Source organism: Mobula hypostoma, chromosome 12, assembly GCF_963921235.1.
Source record: "Mobula hypostoma chromosome 12, sMobHyp1.1, whole genome shotgun sequence".
NCBI lineage: Eukaryota > Metazoa > Chordata > Chondrichthyes > Myliobatiformes > Myliobatidae > Mobula > Mobula hypostoma.
The window spans coordinates 47,111,872-47,129,089 of record NC_086108.1 but is presented as its reverse complement, the minus strand read 5'-3'; the positions used below and the strand labels follow the sequence as shown (position 1 = coordinate 47,129,089).

The following is a 17,218-nucleotide window of genomic DNA, read 5'->3' as shown; positions in this document are numbered from 1 at the left end:
GTAGTTGGCAAATGGAACAAGCTACCACAGCAAGTGGCAGAGGTGGGTACAATCATGGTGTTTAATAGACATTTGGATCTTCACGTGGACCAGTCCAAAGACAAGGTCAAAGGGATATGGGACAAATGGGATGAGCTCAGGAAGACACTATTGTCGGCACAGATGTGTTGGGCCGAAGTACCTGCTTCCTTTCTGTGTTTATTCATGACTCTGACTTTTTCCAAATTTCCAAACATACAGTAATTATGCCCACCAGGTAATGGAAAAAGTTACGTGGAAGTAGGATGACATTTATAAAGCAACACATTTTTAGGATTTTACTCTTATTGCGCTTGTAAGAATCACATATCATAACCAGAAAATTAAACTCTGACAATAAATTTCAGCAACAGGGCTGGAATTGGGAAGAAAATGTTGAATAAAATAGAGGAATTTTAAGAGTAAATGGTTTTTGTCTTCAATATTCCAAAATAACAAATTGTTTCAATATTAATCTTGAGTTCAAAAGTGAGCATGTTCAAGTTCAACTTTAACTTTGTTGTTCAACCATACATGAATACAGAATACAGCATTACTCCCGGCTAAAGTGCAAACCACAGTACCAACAGTCATTCAAAGCACAAGGCACACAAGACAGCAGTAAAATACAGTCATAAAAAAAATAGCCCAGGTCCTTTAGTCCATGAACATTGTAGCATTCTGCAGTCAAACACAATACATCTTGTCTTCTGCCAGGCAAACACTGGAGGGCAGCACTGACTCCAGCAAAGACACTGCACCACACTGCCTCTGGTGAAGCACATCAACTCCGATGCCTCTCTCTTGGTCAGATGCAAACAGGCGACACCTCGATTTGAGGCCAAGTCCTCGCTACAACTGAGGCCACACAGCTCCACCACATAAACTCATAAAGCAGTGAATCGGACTCACAGCATTCCACACTACCAATGTTCAACAGGATCTTGTGAGCACAAGAAAAGTAACTAAGGTAATCACTTGCGGTCAGACTGCACACTGCCTTCGCTCACTGACAGCTCTCTGACAAAGGCATGATCCACATCATGTCCAGTTCCTTCAGTTTCTCCACCAACGAGCAACTCGTTGATGGGGTAGACCTGCAGTACATTAAGTTCTTGATGTCCAGCAGGGTCTTGCGATCGCAACAAATACATTTAAAAAGACAATAACACCTTTGGTTGGCCCAGCAGAGGTTGCTGCGTCCCAGCACGTCTCTAGCGTACCAGAAATTGAAATCAGCACAGTATCTCTGACAAATGAAGCAATTTGTCTTGAATCCAATGATCATTAAATCACAATGCAGTACATACCCCATACATCTGATTTTATTGAGAATGTGTTGTAGGCAAGGCTTTCTGGTGCAGTCCATTTAATTGGGAATTTCGCTCCAGCATGAGCAGTGTATGTATCACCAGTCATTAATCTACTCAGACCAAAGTCTGCAACTTTCACCACGTGATTTTCACCAACAAGGCAGTTGCGAGCAGCAAGGTCTCTGAAGAGGTAAATCAATTAAACAGATTTAATCAACAATATGGCAAATAACATGTAGATTTCATAATAAGTTGTTTTTTACTGAATTTGTGGAAATTTCAAATACCATGCAATTTTCAAGAGTTGCTCAACATGCCAACATAAAAGAGAGAGACTCCAGCCAATTATTGAACCATAATTCTGGAAGGCATAAAACCATAGGACACAAGAGCAGACCAAAGTCTGATGCCATCCGGCCCATCGATTTGCCAACCCAATCGATGCCATCCGGCCCATCGATTCTGCTCCGCCATTCCATCATGGCTGATTTATGATCCCTCTCCGCCCCATTCTCCTGCTTTCTCCCTGTAATCTTTAATCAAGAACCTATCAACCTCCACTTTAAGTACATCCAATGACTTGGCCTCCACAGCAACGAATTCCACAGGTAAATAATACAAGAGTACTTTGTATTATTTAGTATGCCTGACCTGTGAATGAAGTTCTTTTTCTCCAGGTACTCCATGGCAGAGGAGATCTGTGTAGCCATATATAAGAGCACCACAGCGTTCACCTCCTCCCGATTGCATTCACGTAGATAGTCCAGTAAATTCCCATGTGGCATGTACTCAGTAACGATGTAAAAAGGGGGTTCCAAAGTACAAACACCTAACGACATAAAATCACACATTATTTTCATTGATAATCCATGTGTTTACGCAACTTCATGGGCAGCTGCACAAAAAAAAATCATTATTTTTATTTGGAATTTTATAAAGACGTAATTGCCTAAACTTAGGATAATGTTTTACGAATGTTTATTCACATAATGCTAGGTTGTCCTTAAGTATTTAAGAAAAACAAAGGATTTATCGCTATTGCTGTGGAAAGTCCTATAACCTATTAGGTCATGAAAAGCAATAAGATATTGACCACCTAATTTGCATTTGAAGATACAGGGGAAGTTTGGGTTGGCAACAAGATCTCCTCCACTAGCACAGGTGCACAACAGGGCTGTGTGCTTAGCCCCCTGCTCTACTTATTTTATACTTATCATTATATGGCTAAGTATAGTGGCAATGCTGTATTTAAGTTTGCTGACAACACCACTATTATTGGCTGAATCAAAGGTGGTGACAAATAAGCATATAGGAGGGATATTAAATGGTGACAAAACAACCTCTTACTCCACATCAGCAAAAACCAAAGAAATGATTTATGACTACAGAATAAAGAAGCTGGAGGATTATGGACCAGACCTCAATCATTCAGGGCTTATCTAGATAATTTTGAAACATTGTAAGAATACTTGCCTCCACCACTCTCTTCAACTATGTATTCTAGATTACAAGCATCCTCCAGATTCAGAGTAACAATCATTTCATTCTCCTTTAATGAAGAATAACAATAAACAATCTTGAATCTTATTCCCTAGGCAAAGGATTGGCAGGGAAGAACTTAAAGTGTTCAAAAAACAAGTCAAATTGTGAAATGCACTTTTATTAATGCGAGGATCAGAACAGGCTTCAAAAAATGCTTACCCAGAAGTTGGACTAAGTTTGGATGTTTTATTTCTTTCATTACAGCAGCTTCTTTCAGAAATTCCTCCACCTCCATTGTGTCCTCCTTTAAAAAAAGTAGTTAACATAAGCCACGAAACATAATTGCAAATACGTAGACACACACATTAAAAGGCCATTACAAATAATATGATCATATTCTGATGTAGATTTCTTTTGTTACATCAACTTACATTCTTTTTTCTGTTCTTTTGGTCTACTCAACTTCCTCATTGGCAGATGTCAATCAGTGAGGATTGGTAACAACTTCCCCTCCTTGATGATCATCAACACAGGTGTGCCTCAAGGCTGCGTGCTTCGGCTCCAGCTCTACTCTCTAATAATACATTACTTGGCTAAGCATAGCTCCAATTCCATATGGAAATTAACTGACAACACCACCATTACAGATGGTTATGTCCATGTACAGGAGCAAGGTAAGACACCTGGCTAAGTGGTGCCACAACAACAACCTCTCACTCAATGTCATTAAAACTAAAGAGCTGATTGTTAAGTTCAGGAAGGAGAAAGAGCAAGAACATGCCCCAGTCTAGATTGGAGACTGGGGGCAGAGTGAGTCAGCAGACTTAAGTTCCTGGCATATCAGGCGATCTGTTCTGGCCCAACACACTGATGTAATTACAAGGAGTATGCACCAAGAATCTTACTTTCTTTGGAGGTTCCACTTGCTACCAAATACTCTTTAACAAACTTCAACATACATTCTGTTGAAAGTATCCTAACTATTGCATTCTGAATGTAAGCAGTTGCAGAGTGTAATGGACTCTACCCAATACGTCACGGACATATCCCTCCTTACCATCAGTAGAATCTACAGTTTCAAGGTGGCAACATTTTACATCATCCAGTCCATGCCATCTTCTAACAGCTACCATTGGGTAGGAGGTACAAACCCTTGAAGTACAACACTATCAGGTTCAAGAACAGGTACTTCCTTTCAACCATTTGGTTCCTGAACCAATTGCACAAGCCTAATCTCTGCATTTTGGCAACTCTATGAACACTTTGAAACTTTGCGCTAAAATGGACTTTTTTTTGTTCTAATGTTTCTAAAATGTGTGCATATTTTATGTTTAACTTATGATTTTCTTGTGAATGCTGTTCATATGATATTATGTGCCTGAGATGCTGCTGCATATAAGCTTTAATTGCACCTGAGTATTTGTGTATTTGTGCATATGATAAATTGTACTTTGACTGTACTTGTAAATTCTACTTTGATACTAGTAATAACTGTACTAACACGAGACAGCATGTGTGCTATTCATTAAAATATGCAAGGTCATTAGCTGAACATAAATGAACACCACATGACTGGTTTCGTCCACATTAGATTTGGCCGGACTTCATAAGGCATTCTTGGCCCCCTACTTTCATCTGCCAAATCTGCTTGGTTTTCCAAAATCATCCCAGAAAGCAAAGATGACCCTCTCCTCTTTTTCTCCTGAAAGCAATTGTCTTAAACTCTGCTTCCTTCTCACCCATTCTTACTGCCAATAACAAAAATGAAGAGCTCAGCAAAAAACAGAAACTTGCTCTAATATTAAGAAAATCAACAGCTTCATTATCTTCAGCTTCAGTAAAAATCTTAATTCCCTAACCACCAATTACATCATTTTTCCAAGTAGACATATGAATTCTGTTGAGGAAGTTTGGACCTCAGGTCAATGCCTCTTCAAGATTTTATATTTCCTGCTCAGTACATCCTCAAGATCAGCCTTGTTTAGCTTGTTGAATGCTTAAATGCTCATACATGTTTACATTATCTCTAGGGCCCACTATTCTGTTATATGCATGGCCAGTCTCCCTCATGCTACTTTCCATAAACGTCACTCTAAACATACTGCACTTGCTCCGACTCATTCTCATTTCTCCAGTTCTGACTTGTGCTGGCCTTTTAAAAAAAAATTCTCAGTTAAGCTTTCAAATCTTACAATTTATGTACAATGCAATCTCTTCCAGCTTTAAAATTCTCATGACACACCTTGTGATTTTGGCCTCTTGAGCATCTGAATTTACTCACACCATGTAGTTGTAAAAGCTACAATACTTTTCAAATACACTGAATTTCTAAAACTTTGCTGTACTGTATGAAGAAATGCATTGTGCATATGGATGAAATAATACAGAAAGATTCATATTCATGCCTTTGATAGCCAATGCCCAAACCTCAAGAAATCACTCTCAAAATCTCCCGACTCTACCCCTCTATTCCTTAAAGTAGCTCCTTGAAGCCCACCTTTCCATTTACCCCGATATCTTACATGAGAAATATTGCCTTTTTTAAAAAATAATTCTCCAGTGAATACTAAAAACACAATATACAAAGAAGTCATAATGGCTGTTGGAATTTCAACCAAAAATGTGCACTGGTTCACCCATGCACTGTATACTCCTCCACAAGAAGATGGGCTGGATAACCGATTTCTGCAACAGAGTTCTTTTGTGTCTGTAATATAACTAATACCCTCAATGTCACTCTTGCTATCAGTTTATGCTGAGGCAACAGCAACCCAGTGAAAGCAGATAGGGGATAAAATTCAAAGATGTGCCAAAAAATTGCAATACTCCACTGACTCGTGGAAATGTCTGAATCATCACTGAGGTAAGCATTGCCTGTTCACTGATAGAAACCATACCCATCCCTGTCTAATAGAAAGCCCATAACAATATTAAGTAATATGGGGGAAAGTGTTCACTTTGCTTAACCCCTCCCATGATAGTGATGAGCCTGGACGTTTTTGAGCTACGTCTTACTAGTGTAGTGGTTACCTGGGTGATGCTACCACAGCTCGGGACGCTGGAGTTCAGAGTACAATCCTGGCGTCCTGTGTAAGGAGTTTGTACGTCCTCCTCATGGGTTTTCTCTGGATTCTCTGGTTTCCTCCCACAGTCCAAAGACGTACATGTCAGCAGATTTATTAATCATTTTAAATTGTCCTGTGACTAGGTTATGGTTACATCAGAGGTTGCTGCATGGCGCAGTTCGAAGGGCCAGAAAGGCCTGATCCACGCCATATCGCTAAATAAATAATCTCACAATCCACTGCAATTTAATCTCATAGACTGAGTGTTATAGCAAAATCTTATTTGCCTGTGTAACAGTAGAATTTTAACACTTACCTTCAGTGTTTTAACTGCTACGGTAAGACTGTACTTCTTCCAGACGCCAACATATACCTCCCCGTACTGCCCTCCGCCTAGTTTGTGTTTCATCGTGATGTCAGTGCGTTCCATCTCCCATTTATCATGTATGGGAGAAACTCCGTAAACAGTGGGCTTGTTGCATTTTGGAGCAGGGTAGTGCAGGGTTGTGACCAGCCCGTCGGCCACGGTGGAATGGTGATGAACAAGCTCTGCCAAAGTGTTAAAACGACTCTCTGCTGTTACGTACACCTGAGGGAAAAAGACAATGGGTTGCTTTTGCTGCAGAGTGAAGTAGTTGTAAAAGCTACAATACTTTTCAAATACACTGAATTTCTAAAACTTTGCTGTACTGTATGAAGAAATGCATTGTGCATATGGATGAAATAATACAGAAAGATTACAGCTCATCTTACTTTCCATGATTGAATTCTATTACAATTTGGAAAATGGCCCATTAAGCAAAATCATAATGACTGACTTCACCTTGTTTCTGTCTCCAGTCTATGCAGCTCAGTGAGTGCTTGAGCTATGCACACCAGAAAGAGGAGAAAGCTGGCAAAGTGAACTAATTTAAGTAGGAAATAGATCTTACTGGAGGTCATAAATCCCAGCACAGCAGTGAATTACCCCTCCCCTACAACAGATGGTTTTCATCAAAACATATTTCCCAATTAGCTTACTTAAGGGAAAATAACTCCTCCTTAATTTTCTACACATTAACTAAATGTTAAAGGGTTCAATATTTGTAAATTAGAATACTAACCCTCTATCACCTCACCACTTTCAAACACAAGGCAATGCTTTAATGGGAAAAGATTACCACACATGGCTGAAAACTAGGTGCCTTAGGATATTTCTGTGCAAGGGATATTGTAGATAAGGCAGATAAACTTACAGCTTGGATAAGCGTGTGCAATTATGATGATGTAGCCATTAGTGAGACTTGGTTACAGGACAGGCAGGGCTGGCAGCTCAAAGTTCCAGGGTTCTATTGTTTAAAACATGGTAGATGGAGGGAAGGGTGGCATAACGCATCGGGGAAAATGTCACAGCAGTGCTCAGATAGGACACACTGAAGGGCTCATCTATCAAGGGTAATATGGCTGGAACTGAGTAATAAGGAAAGGACATCCATGTTAATGGGTGCAAATTAGTCAGTGGGATTTAAAGGAGCAAATTTGTAGAGATCAGACAGTTGCAAGAACAAAAATCAGGGGTAAATTTAACTTTGCGCACATCTATGAGACTCAAATTTTGTAAAAGGACAGGATGGAATACAGTTTCCTAACTAGTATATTGAGGCCCCAACAAGAGAGGGTGTGATACTGGATCCTCTGTCAGGGAATGAGACAAGGCAAAGCAGACATCAGAAGTGTACGTAGGGAACACTTTGGATCTAGTGATCGTTATTCCATTAATTTGAAGCTAATTATGGAGAAAGATAGGACTGGTCCTTGGGTTGAGAGAAAGTCCAATGTTGATGGTACCATGAGAGATCTAGCAGGTACGGATTGGGATAGGCTGTTTTCTGGCAAAGAGATGCTTGGTAAGTGGGAGGCCTTCAAAAGTGAAAATATTGAAATTACAGAATATGTATGCTTGTGTTAGAATAAGAAGCAAGGCTAAAAGGTTTATGGAATCTTGGTTTTCAAGGTATACTGAGGCTTAATTAGTTAAGGAGGAGGAGGTACATATCAGGTATAGGCAATTTGGATCAAAGGAAACGCATATGGAGAAATGCAAGAGAACATTTAAGAGAGAAACTAGGAGGGCTAAAAGAGGACATGACGTTGCTCTGGTAGACAAGGAGGAAGACGTGTGTGCAGTGTGTGCATACAGAATGACAGCAAAGGATAAAATTGGTCCTTCTGAAAATCAGCAAGGTGAACAACTATGCATGGAGTGGAAAGAGATAGAGGAGATCTTACAATAATTTTTCTGAAAATGTTTTTACTCAGGAGACAGATACACTGCAAAGGAATAATGAGATCATGGACCACATCCAGACTATGGACGAGGAGGTCCTTGCTGCTTTGAGGTAAATTAGGGTGGATAAATGCTGACAAGCTGTTCCCTCGGATCTTGTGAGAGGCTATTCCAGAAGTTGCGAGGGCCCTGGCAGAGATATTTAAAACATCTCAAATGAGTGAGGTGCAGGAGGACTGAAAGATAACAGATGTGTGTGGTACGTCGTATCTAACTAATTCTATAGAGTTTTTTGAGGTTTCAAGGAAGGTTGATCAAGAAAGGTAATGGACGTTGTCTACAGATATTAGCAAAACATTTGATAAAATCCAGAAGGTGACCACCATAACACAGGAACAGAATTAGGCCATTCAGCCCATTGAGTCTGCTCCGCCATTCGATCGTGGCTGATTTACTTTCCATCTCAGCCCAATTCTCTTGCCTTCTCTGTTACCTTTAACACCCTTACTAATCAATAACCCATCGACCTCCACTTTAAATATATTCAATGACTTGGCCTCCACTGCCATCTGTAGCAATGAATTCCAGATTCACCACCTGCTAGCAAAAGAAATTTCTCCTTATCTCTGTTCTTAAGGAATGTCCTTCCATTCTGAGGCTGTGCATGCTGGTCCTAGACTCTCCCACGATTGGAAACATTCTCTCTATGACCCTCTATCTAGGCCTTTCAATTATGATGGAAGTTTACAGTTCTTGGACAGTGGGCCTCTTGATGTTTTGCAAAACTCATTTTCCAAACAAGCAGCTGCCACTTGTAAGATTACAAACAGAACCTTCCAACTAATATGTTTTGTTTAGTTTCAGGTCATTAAAAACGGGAGTCAGTCTTCAGTTCTTAAAGCGTAAATAGGAAGGTTTGTAAGATGGAACTGATGAAACATAGCAATGCATTGTGGGCAGCTTATAAAACTTTGAAATATATTTCTGAACTACTCTCACTGCAATCTACAGCCTGTTATTTCCCCTGAAGTAACATACTTTTATGGTAACACTCTTTATAGTGCTTGGATGCAGCAGTGTTGTCACACTCTTGCTCACCTGACCTGGAACATCTAATGATTAAGTGCCAGCCTTTCAACTTTGTTTTCCTCAGTGATCCTGACCGTAGTTTACATACTGCCTAAGGTGACGTTATCCAGGCACTTAAGATACTGAGTGTCACCATCAATGTACAAGAAACAGCACACCCCAATGACCTCCAAATTATTGTCGAGAGCTTCATTCAGGCCTGTTTGAAGAAATTTCTGTCCAATTATAATCAACATATAACCTGCAGCACCAGGATCCCAACACACTCAACCACTGCTACACGATTAGGAATGTCTACTATTCCATGCCTAAACCGCATTTTGGGAAATCTGATCACTTGGCTGTCCAACCTGCAGACAAGTAATGGCTAAAGAGCAAGGCTCCAGAACTAAGGACAGCAAAGAAGTGGTTGAGGAGGGACGGAGGGACGGCTAAGGAATTGCTTAGAGTTGGCTGACTGTGCCGTGTACAAGATCAGAATGAATGCACCATGATTGTCACGTACATTATAAAAACAGTAGTAGATCAGAATCAGGTTTATTATCACTGGCACATGTCGTGAAATTTGTTAACTTAGCAGCAGCAGTTCAATACAATACATAATATAGAAGAAAAAAACAAAATAAAATAATAATAGGTAAATCAATTACAGTATACGTACATTGGATAGATTAAAAATCATGCAAAATACAAAAATAATATATATTTTAAAAAGTGAGGTAGTGTCCAATGATTCAATGTCCATTTAGGAATCGGACGTCAGAGGGGAAGAAGCTGTTCCTGGATTGCTGAGTGTGTGCCTTCAGGCTTCTGTACCTCCTGCAAAATCATTCAGCATCTTCACCAACCAGAAATCCTGGATGAACCATGAGATCCGCAATCTGCTGAGGGCCACATCAGTGGCATTCAGGTCTGGAGACCAAGTAAAATAGAAGACATCCAGGGACAATCTCTAGAAAGCCATCTCATGGGTGAAGTGGCAATCCCGGACCAAACTTGAATGACTAAAGGATGCGCGACAGCTGTGGATAGGCCCGAATGCAATACCTCCAACAAAATGAAAGCAAGTGGCATAGGTGACAAGCTTTCGCAGAGGAGTTCAATGCCTTTTATGCTTGCTTTCAGCGTCAAAGCATGGAGGAATCTTGACAAACTCCCACAAACCCCCCACCAGCTCCCTGATGACCTGTGATTTCAGTCTCTAGGCCGAAGTGAGAGCATCCTTAAAGAGGATGACTCCAAGGAAAGCATCTGGCCCAGAGTGGGTACCAGGCTGATCGACTGGCTGAAGTGTTCCTCTTGTTTTGGCAGGCTTCAATTACACTGGTCCCCAAGAAGAACATGGTGACCTGCCTCAATGACTAGTGTCCAGTAGCACTTATATCTACTGTGATGAAGTGCTTTGAGAGGTTGGTGATGAAACATACCAACTCTTGTGTGAGAGAAGTGACTTGTATTCACTCCAATTTGCCTATTGCCGCAACAGGTTCACAGCATATGCCATTTCACTGGCTCTTCACTCAACCCTGGAAAGTCTGGACAGTGAACATGTGTACATCAAGATGCTTACTGACTACAGTTCGGCATTCGATATTATCATCCCCCAAAAACAAATCAATAAACTTCAAGATCTCAAAATCTCCTTATGCAACTGGATCCTTGATTTCCTCACTTGCAGACCCCTGTCAGTTTGGATTAGCAACAACATCTCCTCAACAATCACCATCAGCACAGGTGTGTGCTTAGCCTCTTGCTCCACTCACTCTACACTGATGACTGCAAGGCTAAGCACAGCTCCAATGCCATATTTCAGTTCGATGATGACACCACTGTCACTGGCCGAATCAAAGGTGATGATGGATCAGCATAAAAGGGGGAGATTGAAAATCTAGCAACACACATCAAAGTTGCTGGTGAACGCAGCAGGTCAGGCAGCATCTCTAGGAAGAGGTACAGTCGACGTTTCAGGCCGAGACCCTTCGTCAGGACTAACTGAAGGAAGACTGAGTAAAGGATTTGAAAGTGGGAGGGGGAGGGGGAGATCCAAAATGATAGGAGAAGACAAGAGGGGGAGGGATAGAGCCAAGAGCTGGACAGGTGATTGGCCAAAGGGATACGAGAGAATCATGGGACAGGAGGTCCGGGAAGAAAAACAAGGAGGCGGGGGGGGGACCCAGAGGATGGGCAAGAGGTATATTCAGAGGGACAGAGGGAGAAAAAGGAGAGTGAGAGAAAGAATGTGTGTATAAAAATAAGTAACAGATGGGGTACGAGGGGGAGGTGGGGCATTAGCGGAAGTCAGAGAAGTCAATGTTCATGCCATCAGGTTGGAAGCTACCCAGACAGAATATGAGGTGTTGTTCCTCCAACCTGAGTGTGGCTTCATCTTTACAGTAGAGGAGGCCATGGATAGACATGTCAGAATAGGAATGGGATGTGGAATTAAAATATGTGGCCACTGGGAGATCCTGCCCTCTCTGGCAGACGGAGCATAGGTGTTCAGCAAAGCGGTCTCCCAGTCTGCGTCGGGTCTCGCCAATATATAGAAGGCCACATCGGGAGCACCGGACACAGTATATCACCCCAGCCGACTCACAGATGAAGTGTCGCCTCACCTGGAAGGACTGTCTGGGGCCCTGAATGGTGGTAAGGGAGGAAGTGTAAGAGCATGTGTAGCATTTGTTCCGCTCACAAGGATAAGTGCCAGGAGGGAGATCGGTGGGGAGGGATGGGGGGGGGACGAATGGACAAAGGAGTTGTGTAGGGAGCGATCACTGCGGAAACGGGGGCGGGGGGGGGAGATGTGCTTAGTGGTGGGATCCCATTGGAGATGGCGGAAGTTACGGAGAATATTATGTTGGACCCGGAGGCTGGTGGGGTGGTAGGTGAGGACAAGGGGAACCCTATTCCTAGTGGGGTGGCGGGAGGATAGAGTGAGAGCAGATGTGTGTGAAATGGGGGAGATGCGTTTGAGAGCAGAGTTGATGGTGGAGGAAGGGAAGCTCCTTTCTTTAAAAAAGGAGGACATCTCCCTCGTCCTGGAATGAAAAGCCTCATCCTGAGAGCAGATGCGGCGGAAACGGAGGAATTGCGAGAAGGGGATGGCATTTTTGCAAGAGACAGGGTGAGAAGAGGAATAGTCCAGATAGCTGTGAGAGTCAGTAGGCTTATAGTAGACATCAGTAGATAAGCTGTCTCCAGAGATAGAGACAGAAAGATCTAGAAAGGGGAGGGAGGTGTCGGAAATGGACCAGGTAAACTTGAGGGCAGGGTGAAAGTTGGAGGCAAAGTTAATAAAGTCAACGAGCTTAGCATGCGTGCAGGAAGCAGCGCCAATGCAGTCGTCGATGTAGCGAAGGAAAAGTGGGGGACAGATACCAGAATAGGGTTGGAACATAGATTGTTCCACAAAGCCAACAAAAAGGCAGGCATAGCTAGGACCCATACGCGTGCCCATAGCTGCACCTTTAGTTTGGAGGAAGTGGGAGGAGCCAAAGGAGAAATTATTGTGACGAAAGAGGGTTACAAAAGTACACATAGACTAAGATGTTAACTGTCCTGTGCTAGCACCAGTGGGATCAACAGTTGATCTGCCACCTGTCTTCAGGAGAGAGAGATAAGTAAGACAATGGAGCAGCATTTGGAAATGTTAATGAAGAGATGAGAGAGTTTAACGGAAGGAGACACCGGTCTGAGTATTGTCAAGACCGGCTCCTTTTGAACCCTGAACTGTTTGAAGTGTGATGGACAGGCGATACTCCAGCAGGGGGATAAAAAGGGGCAGGTTCGCTAAGACACGACACCACGAGGTAACAAGACCCTGGAAGCGGTGTGCCCCCCACAAGTCGGTGGGAGTCTTTGGAGGACTGGTTGCGGGACCAGCCATAGACACACAGGGTGGAAAGATACGGTCGGCAGGAACCTGGTGTGTGTCCGCCCTTGCCTGGGTGCCAGGTTCACTGTAGAGGAACGATCGTATCTGAAACGGAGGGGTCACAGTCGGTGACCTCAGAAGACATTACAAAGGGCTCGCCCGAAAGCTAACTGCGAGGAATATCAAAGGTCTGTTGAATCCGATTTGAATATCAGCATTCGCTCTCTCTCCCCCCAACGGCACGACGGCGATTACTGCAAACTGAACTAAACTGAACTCTGTCACTTCTGATTGAACATTTTACCCCTAGACTGCGATAGAGCTGATTGACCCTATTATCCTAGTTCTGTGTACATGTGTGTTTATTCATTGCTAACCTGTTGCATTTATATCCTTACTATTAGATTACTGTGTTGCTTATTTCTTTAATAAAACTTTCTTAGTTCCAGTAATCCAGACTCCAACTGAGTGGTCCATTTCTGCTGGTTTGGCAACCCAGTTACGGGGTACGTAACATTATTAAGAGTAAGGACTAATTCCGCTAGACGGAGCAGAGTGGTGGTAGAGGGGAACTGATTAGGTCTGAATCCAAAAAGAAGCGGAGAGCTTTAAGACCTTCCTGATGGGGGATGGAAGTATATATAGGAACTGGACATCCATGGTGAAAATAAAGCGGTGGGGGCCAGGGATCTTAAAATCATCGAAAAGTTTAAGAGCGTGAGAAGTGTCACGAACATCGGTAGGCAGGGATTGAACAAGTGGGGATAAAACCATGTTGAGGTATGCAGAAATGAGTTCGGTGGGGCAGGAGCAAGCTGAGACAATAGGTCTGCCAGGACAGGCAGGTTTGTGGATCTTGGGTAGGAGGTAGAAACAGGAAGTGCAAGGTGTAGGAACTATAAGGTTGGTAGCAGTTTTTTTCCACTACTGCCATCAGTTAGAAAGTACAGGAGCCACAGGACCCACAGCTCCAGGTTCAGGAACAGTTATTACTCCTCAACCTTCGGGGTCTTCAACCAAGGGGATAACTTCACAACTTCATTTGCTCCATCACCGAACTGTTCCCACAACCTGTGGGCTCACTTTCAAGGACTCTTAATCTCATGCTCTATTTATTTATTTATTTATTTATTTATTTCCTTTCTTTTTCTATTTACAAAGTTTGTTGCCTTTTGTACATTGGTGGTTTGTCCGCCTTGTTGGATCTGGTCTCTCATTGATTCTACCGTGTTTCTAGTATTTACTGTGAATGCCTGCAAGAAAATGGCCCTTAGGGTTGTATATGTTGACGTATATGCACTTTAATAATAAATTTACTTTGAAGTTTAAGTTACTTAGTATTCAAGATGCAATAGTAAATTGAATTCAACATTGGTTTAGCAGGAGATAAGAGTGTGGTTGGAGATGGTTGCCTCTCTGACCTATGTCCTGTGACTAGTGGCATGCTATGGGGATCGTTGCCAGGTCCATTGTTACCTATCATCTATATTAATGATTAAGATAATAATATTGTACAATGAATCAGTAATTTGTAGACGACACCAGGATTGAGGGCATAGTGAACAGCGAGGAAGGCCATCAAAGCTTACAATGAGTTCTGAACCAGATGGAAAAATTGGCTAAAAAAATGGCTGATGGAATTTAATGCAGACAAGTATGAGGTGTTGTACTTTGGCAGCACAAACCAGGATAGGGCTTGCACAAAGAATAGTAGGGTACTGAAGTGTGTAGTCAAACAAAGGGATCTGGAAATACAGATCCACAAGTCCCTGAAGAGACGTCACTGGTAGACAGGGTTGTAAAGAGAGTTTTTGGCACTTTGGCCACCATAAATTAGAGCGATGAATACAGGAGTTGGTTTAATATTTTGTACACAAGATTGGAATACATCTCCAAGCCCATATTGGGTAAACCTTGAAGGCCACTCTGTACAAGGGTTGTCTTTAGCTTCCATTTTAGGAACTTCACTTCCTTTTGTACTATCTAAATTGAATAAACAAATGGTTACTGTAATAGTTAAACATATGTACAGGACCTTTCTTTTTCGTTAAATTTAAAATGGCTTCTTTTGTTATGTTATACTGAGGAATGCTGAGACAGTCTCTAACTAGACAGTTGCTTGGGTTATTACAGATAGCAGGGTGCTATTAACCAATGGGTGATCATGTATCGTTTTGTTTTCAGATACAATGCTGTCTCATATGACGGTGGATGGAGCTTTTGATGGGGAGTCGGAGGAGAGGCGGGGAGGACGGTGGACGTGCGGGGGTTTTTGGCGGGGAGTCGGAGGAGAGACGGGGAGGATGGTGGAGAGACGGGGAGGATGGTGGAGAGACGAGAAGGATGGTGGATGGGGTTTTTGACGGGGAGTTGGAGGAGAGACGAGGAGGATGGCGGATGTGCGGAGAGGCTCCGGTCGATCACTTCGGGTGGTCCCGAGCCGCGAGTCGACAGGATTCCGGTGGTCGTCCGGATTCGATTGAGCTCCAACGGTTGCGCGCGAAGAACTTGGACTTTGATGAGTGTTGGCACCTTTTTTTTTCATTCCTTCCCTTTCTGCATCGAATTTATATTAATGTCATAGAATTAGTAATATCTATAAAGTGTACTTGTTAAAAGTTACTGGGTGTGCTGGCTGATGATTGATGTTTGGGCTTGATTCGGGCGGCAACCGACCCTGTGGGGAGTGTTGAGGCAGGTGCTGGGTGAGATTTCCTCTAGACATATACGAGCCAATATAACAGAACGTTACACATACATTGCAAATATGGTTTCAATTTTGTAAATTTTTAGGTTTGAACAAATTTATACTATCAAGCCCTATTAGATCTAATTCTTTTTCAACCCTCGGTTATGGACCAAGCCTTTTTGATATGGAAAACGAAAGGTATAACATGTTTTTGTGACTTATTTCTGGATAACCGTTTCATGTCTTTTGAACAGTTATCTAAGAAATTTGATTTGCCTAGATTCCATTTTTTTAGATATTTACAAATAAGAAATTTTTTAAATACTATGTTGCCTACCTTTCCGACCTCATACCCTACTGATATCATCGATAAAATTTTAGGTTTAAATCCTTTTCAGAACGGATTAATAGCATCTATCTAAGATATAATTATGAAATTACAGCCAGGTATATCCGATAAAAGTAAAAATGAATGGGAAAGGGAACTTTAATTTTGCCTACCTATAGAGAAATGGGATAAAATTTTTCAATTAGTCAGTACTTCCTCTATATGTGCTAAATATACATTAATACAATTTAAAGTAGTGCACAGAGCCCATATGTCTGAAGATAAATTAGCCCATTTTTATTCCCATATAAACCCTATTTGTGACAGATGTCACTCTGAGGTGGCTTCTTTATCTCATATGTTTTGGTCCTGTCCTCTATTGGAAAAATATTGGAAAGATATTTTTGATATTATCTCAACAGTTTTGTGTTTTGATTTAAAACTCCATCCTATTACAGTAATTTTTGGATTGCCAATGGTAGAATATAGATCTTTATCTTCTTCAGCCTGTCGGATGATTGCATTTGTTACTTTAATGGCCAGAACATCTATTTTATTGAACTGGAAGGAGACCAATCCTCCTACTACATTTCAATGTTTTTCCCAAACTATATTATATTTAAACTTGGAAAAAATTAGAAGTGACATTTTTGATCCTTCGGTTAAATTTGAAGAAACTTGGAAACCATTTATTCAACATTTTCATATGTTGTAATTTGACCTTTCAGAATCCTTCTTATTAACTTAAAATATATGAATAGAGAAGAGGAGTTGACGACATTACTGAACGTGTTCGATTTAAGATATTGGTCTAGCCTTGTTTTGTTCCATTTGCTTTTTTGGGTTTAGTATTTAGGTCTTTCTTTCTTTTTTTTTGGGGGGGGTTCTTTGTATTCTTTTTTCTTTCTATTTCTTTTTTCTCTATGATTAATTACATCATGAGTTTGGAAGTCTATTATACCTGTGTTATCTGAAATCTTTTCTGTATATGTTTAACAATAAGATTATTCCAATCTCTTTGTATCAACATTGTTATTTTGTTTATAATTTTGGAAAAATTAATAAAAAGATTTAAAAAGAAAGAAAGACAGAAG

The 17,218-nt window shown here is 41.5% G+C and overlaps 1 protein-coding gene across 2 annotated transcripts in view; it reads right to left on the bottom strand.

Annotated features, from left to right (window-relative positions):
- The window catches only part of abl2 (c-abl oncogene 2, non-receptor tyrosine kinase), a 144,780-nt gene that overhangs the window by 10,077 nt on the left and 117,485 nt on the right, over window positions 1-17,218 (bottom strand). For both annotated transcript variants that reach the window (XM_063064003.1, XM_063064006.1), the window contains exons 4-7: window positions 6,195-6,467; window positions 3,033-3,117; window positions 1,983-2,160; window positions 1,329-1,513 (exon numbers count right to left, since the gene is read on the bottom strand). In XM_063064003.1, the coding sequence (XP_062920073.1) occupies window positions 1,329-1,513; window positions 1,983-2,160; window positions 3,033-3,117; window positions 6,195-6,467 (721 nt within the window). The remainder of the gene's footprint in view (window positions 1-1,328; window positions 1,514-1,982; window positions 2,161-3,032; window positions 3,118-6,194; window positions 6,468-17,218) is intronic.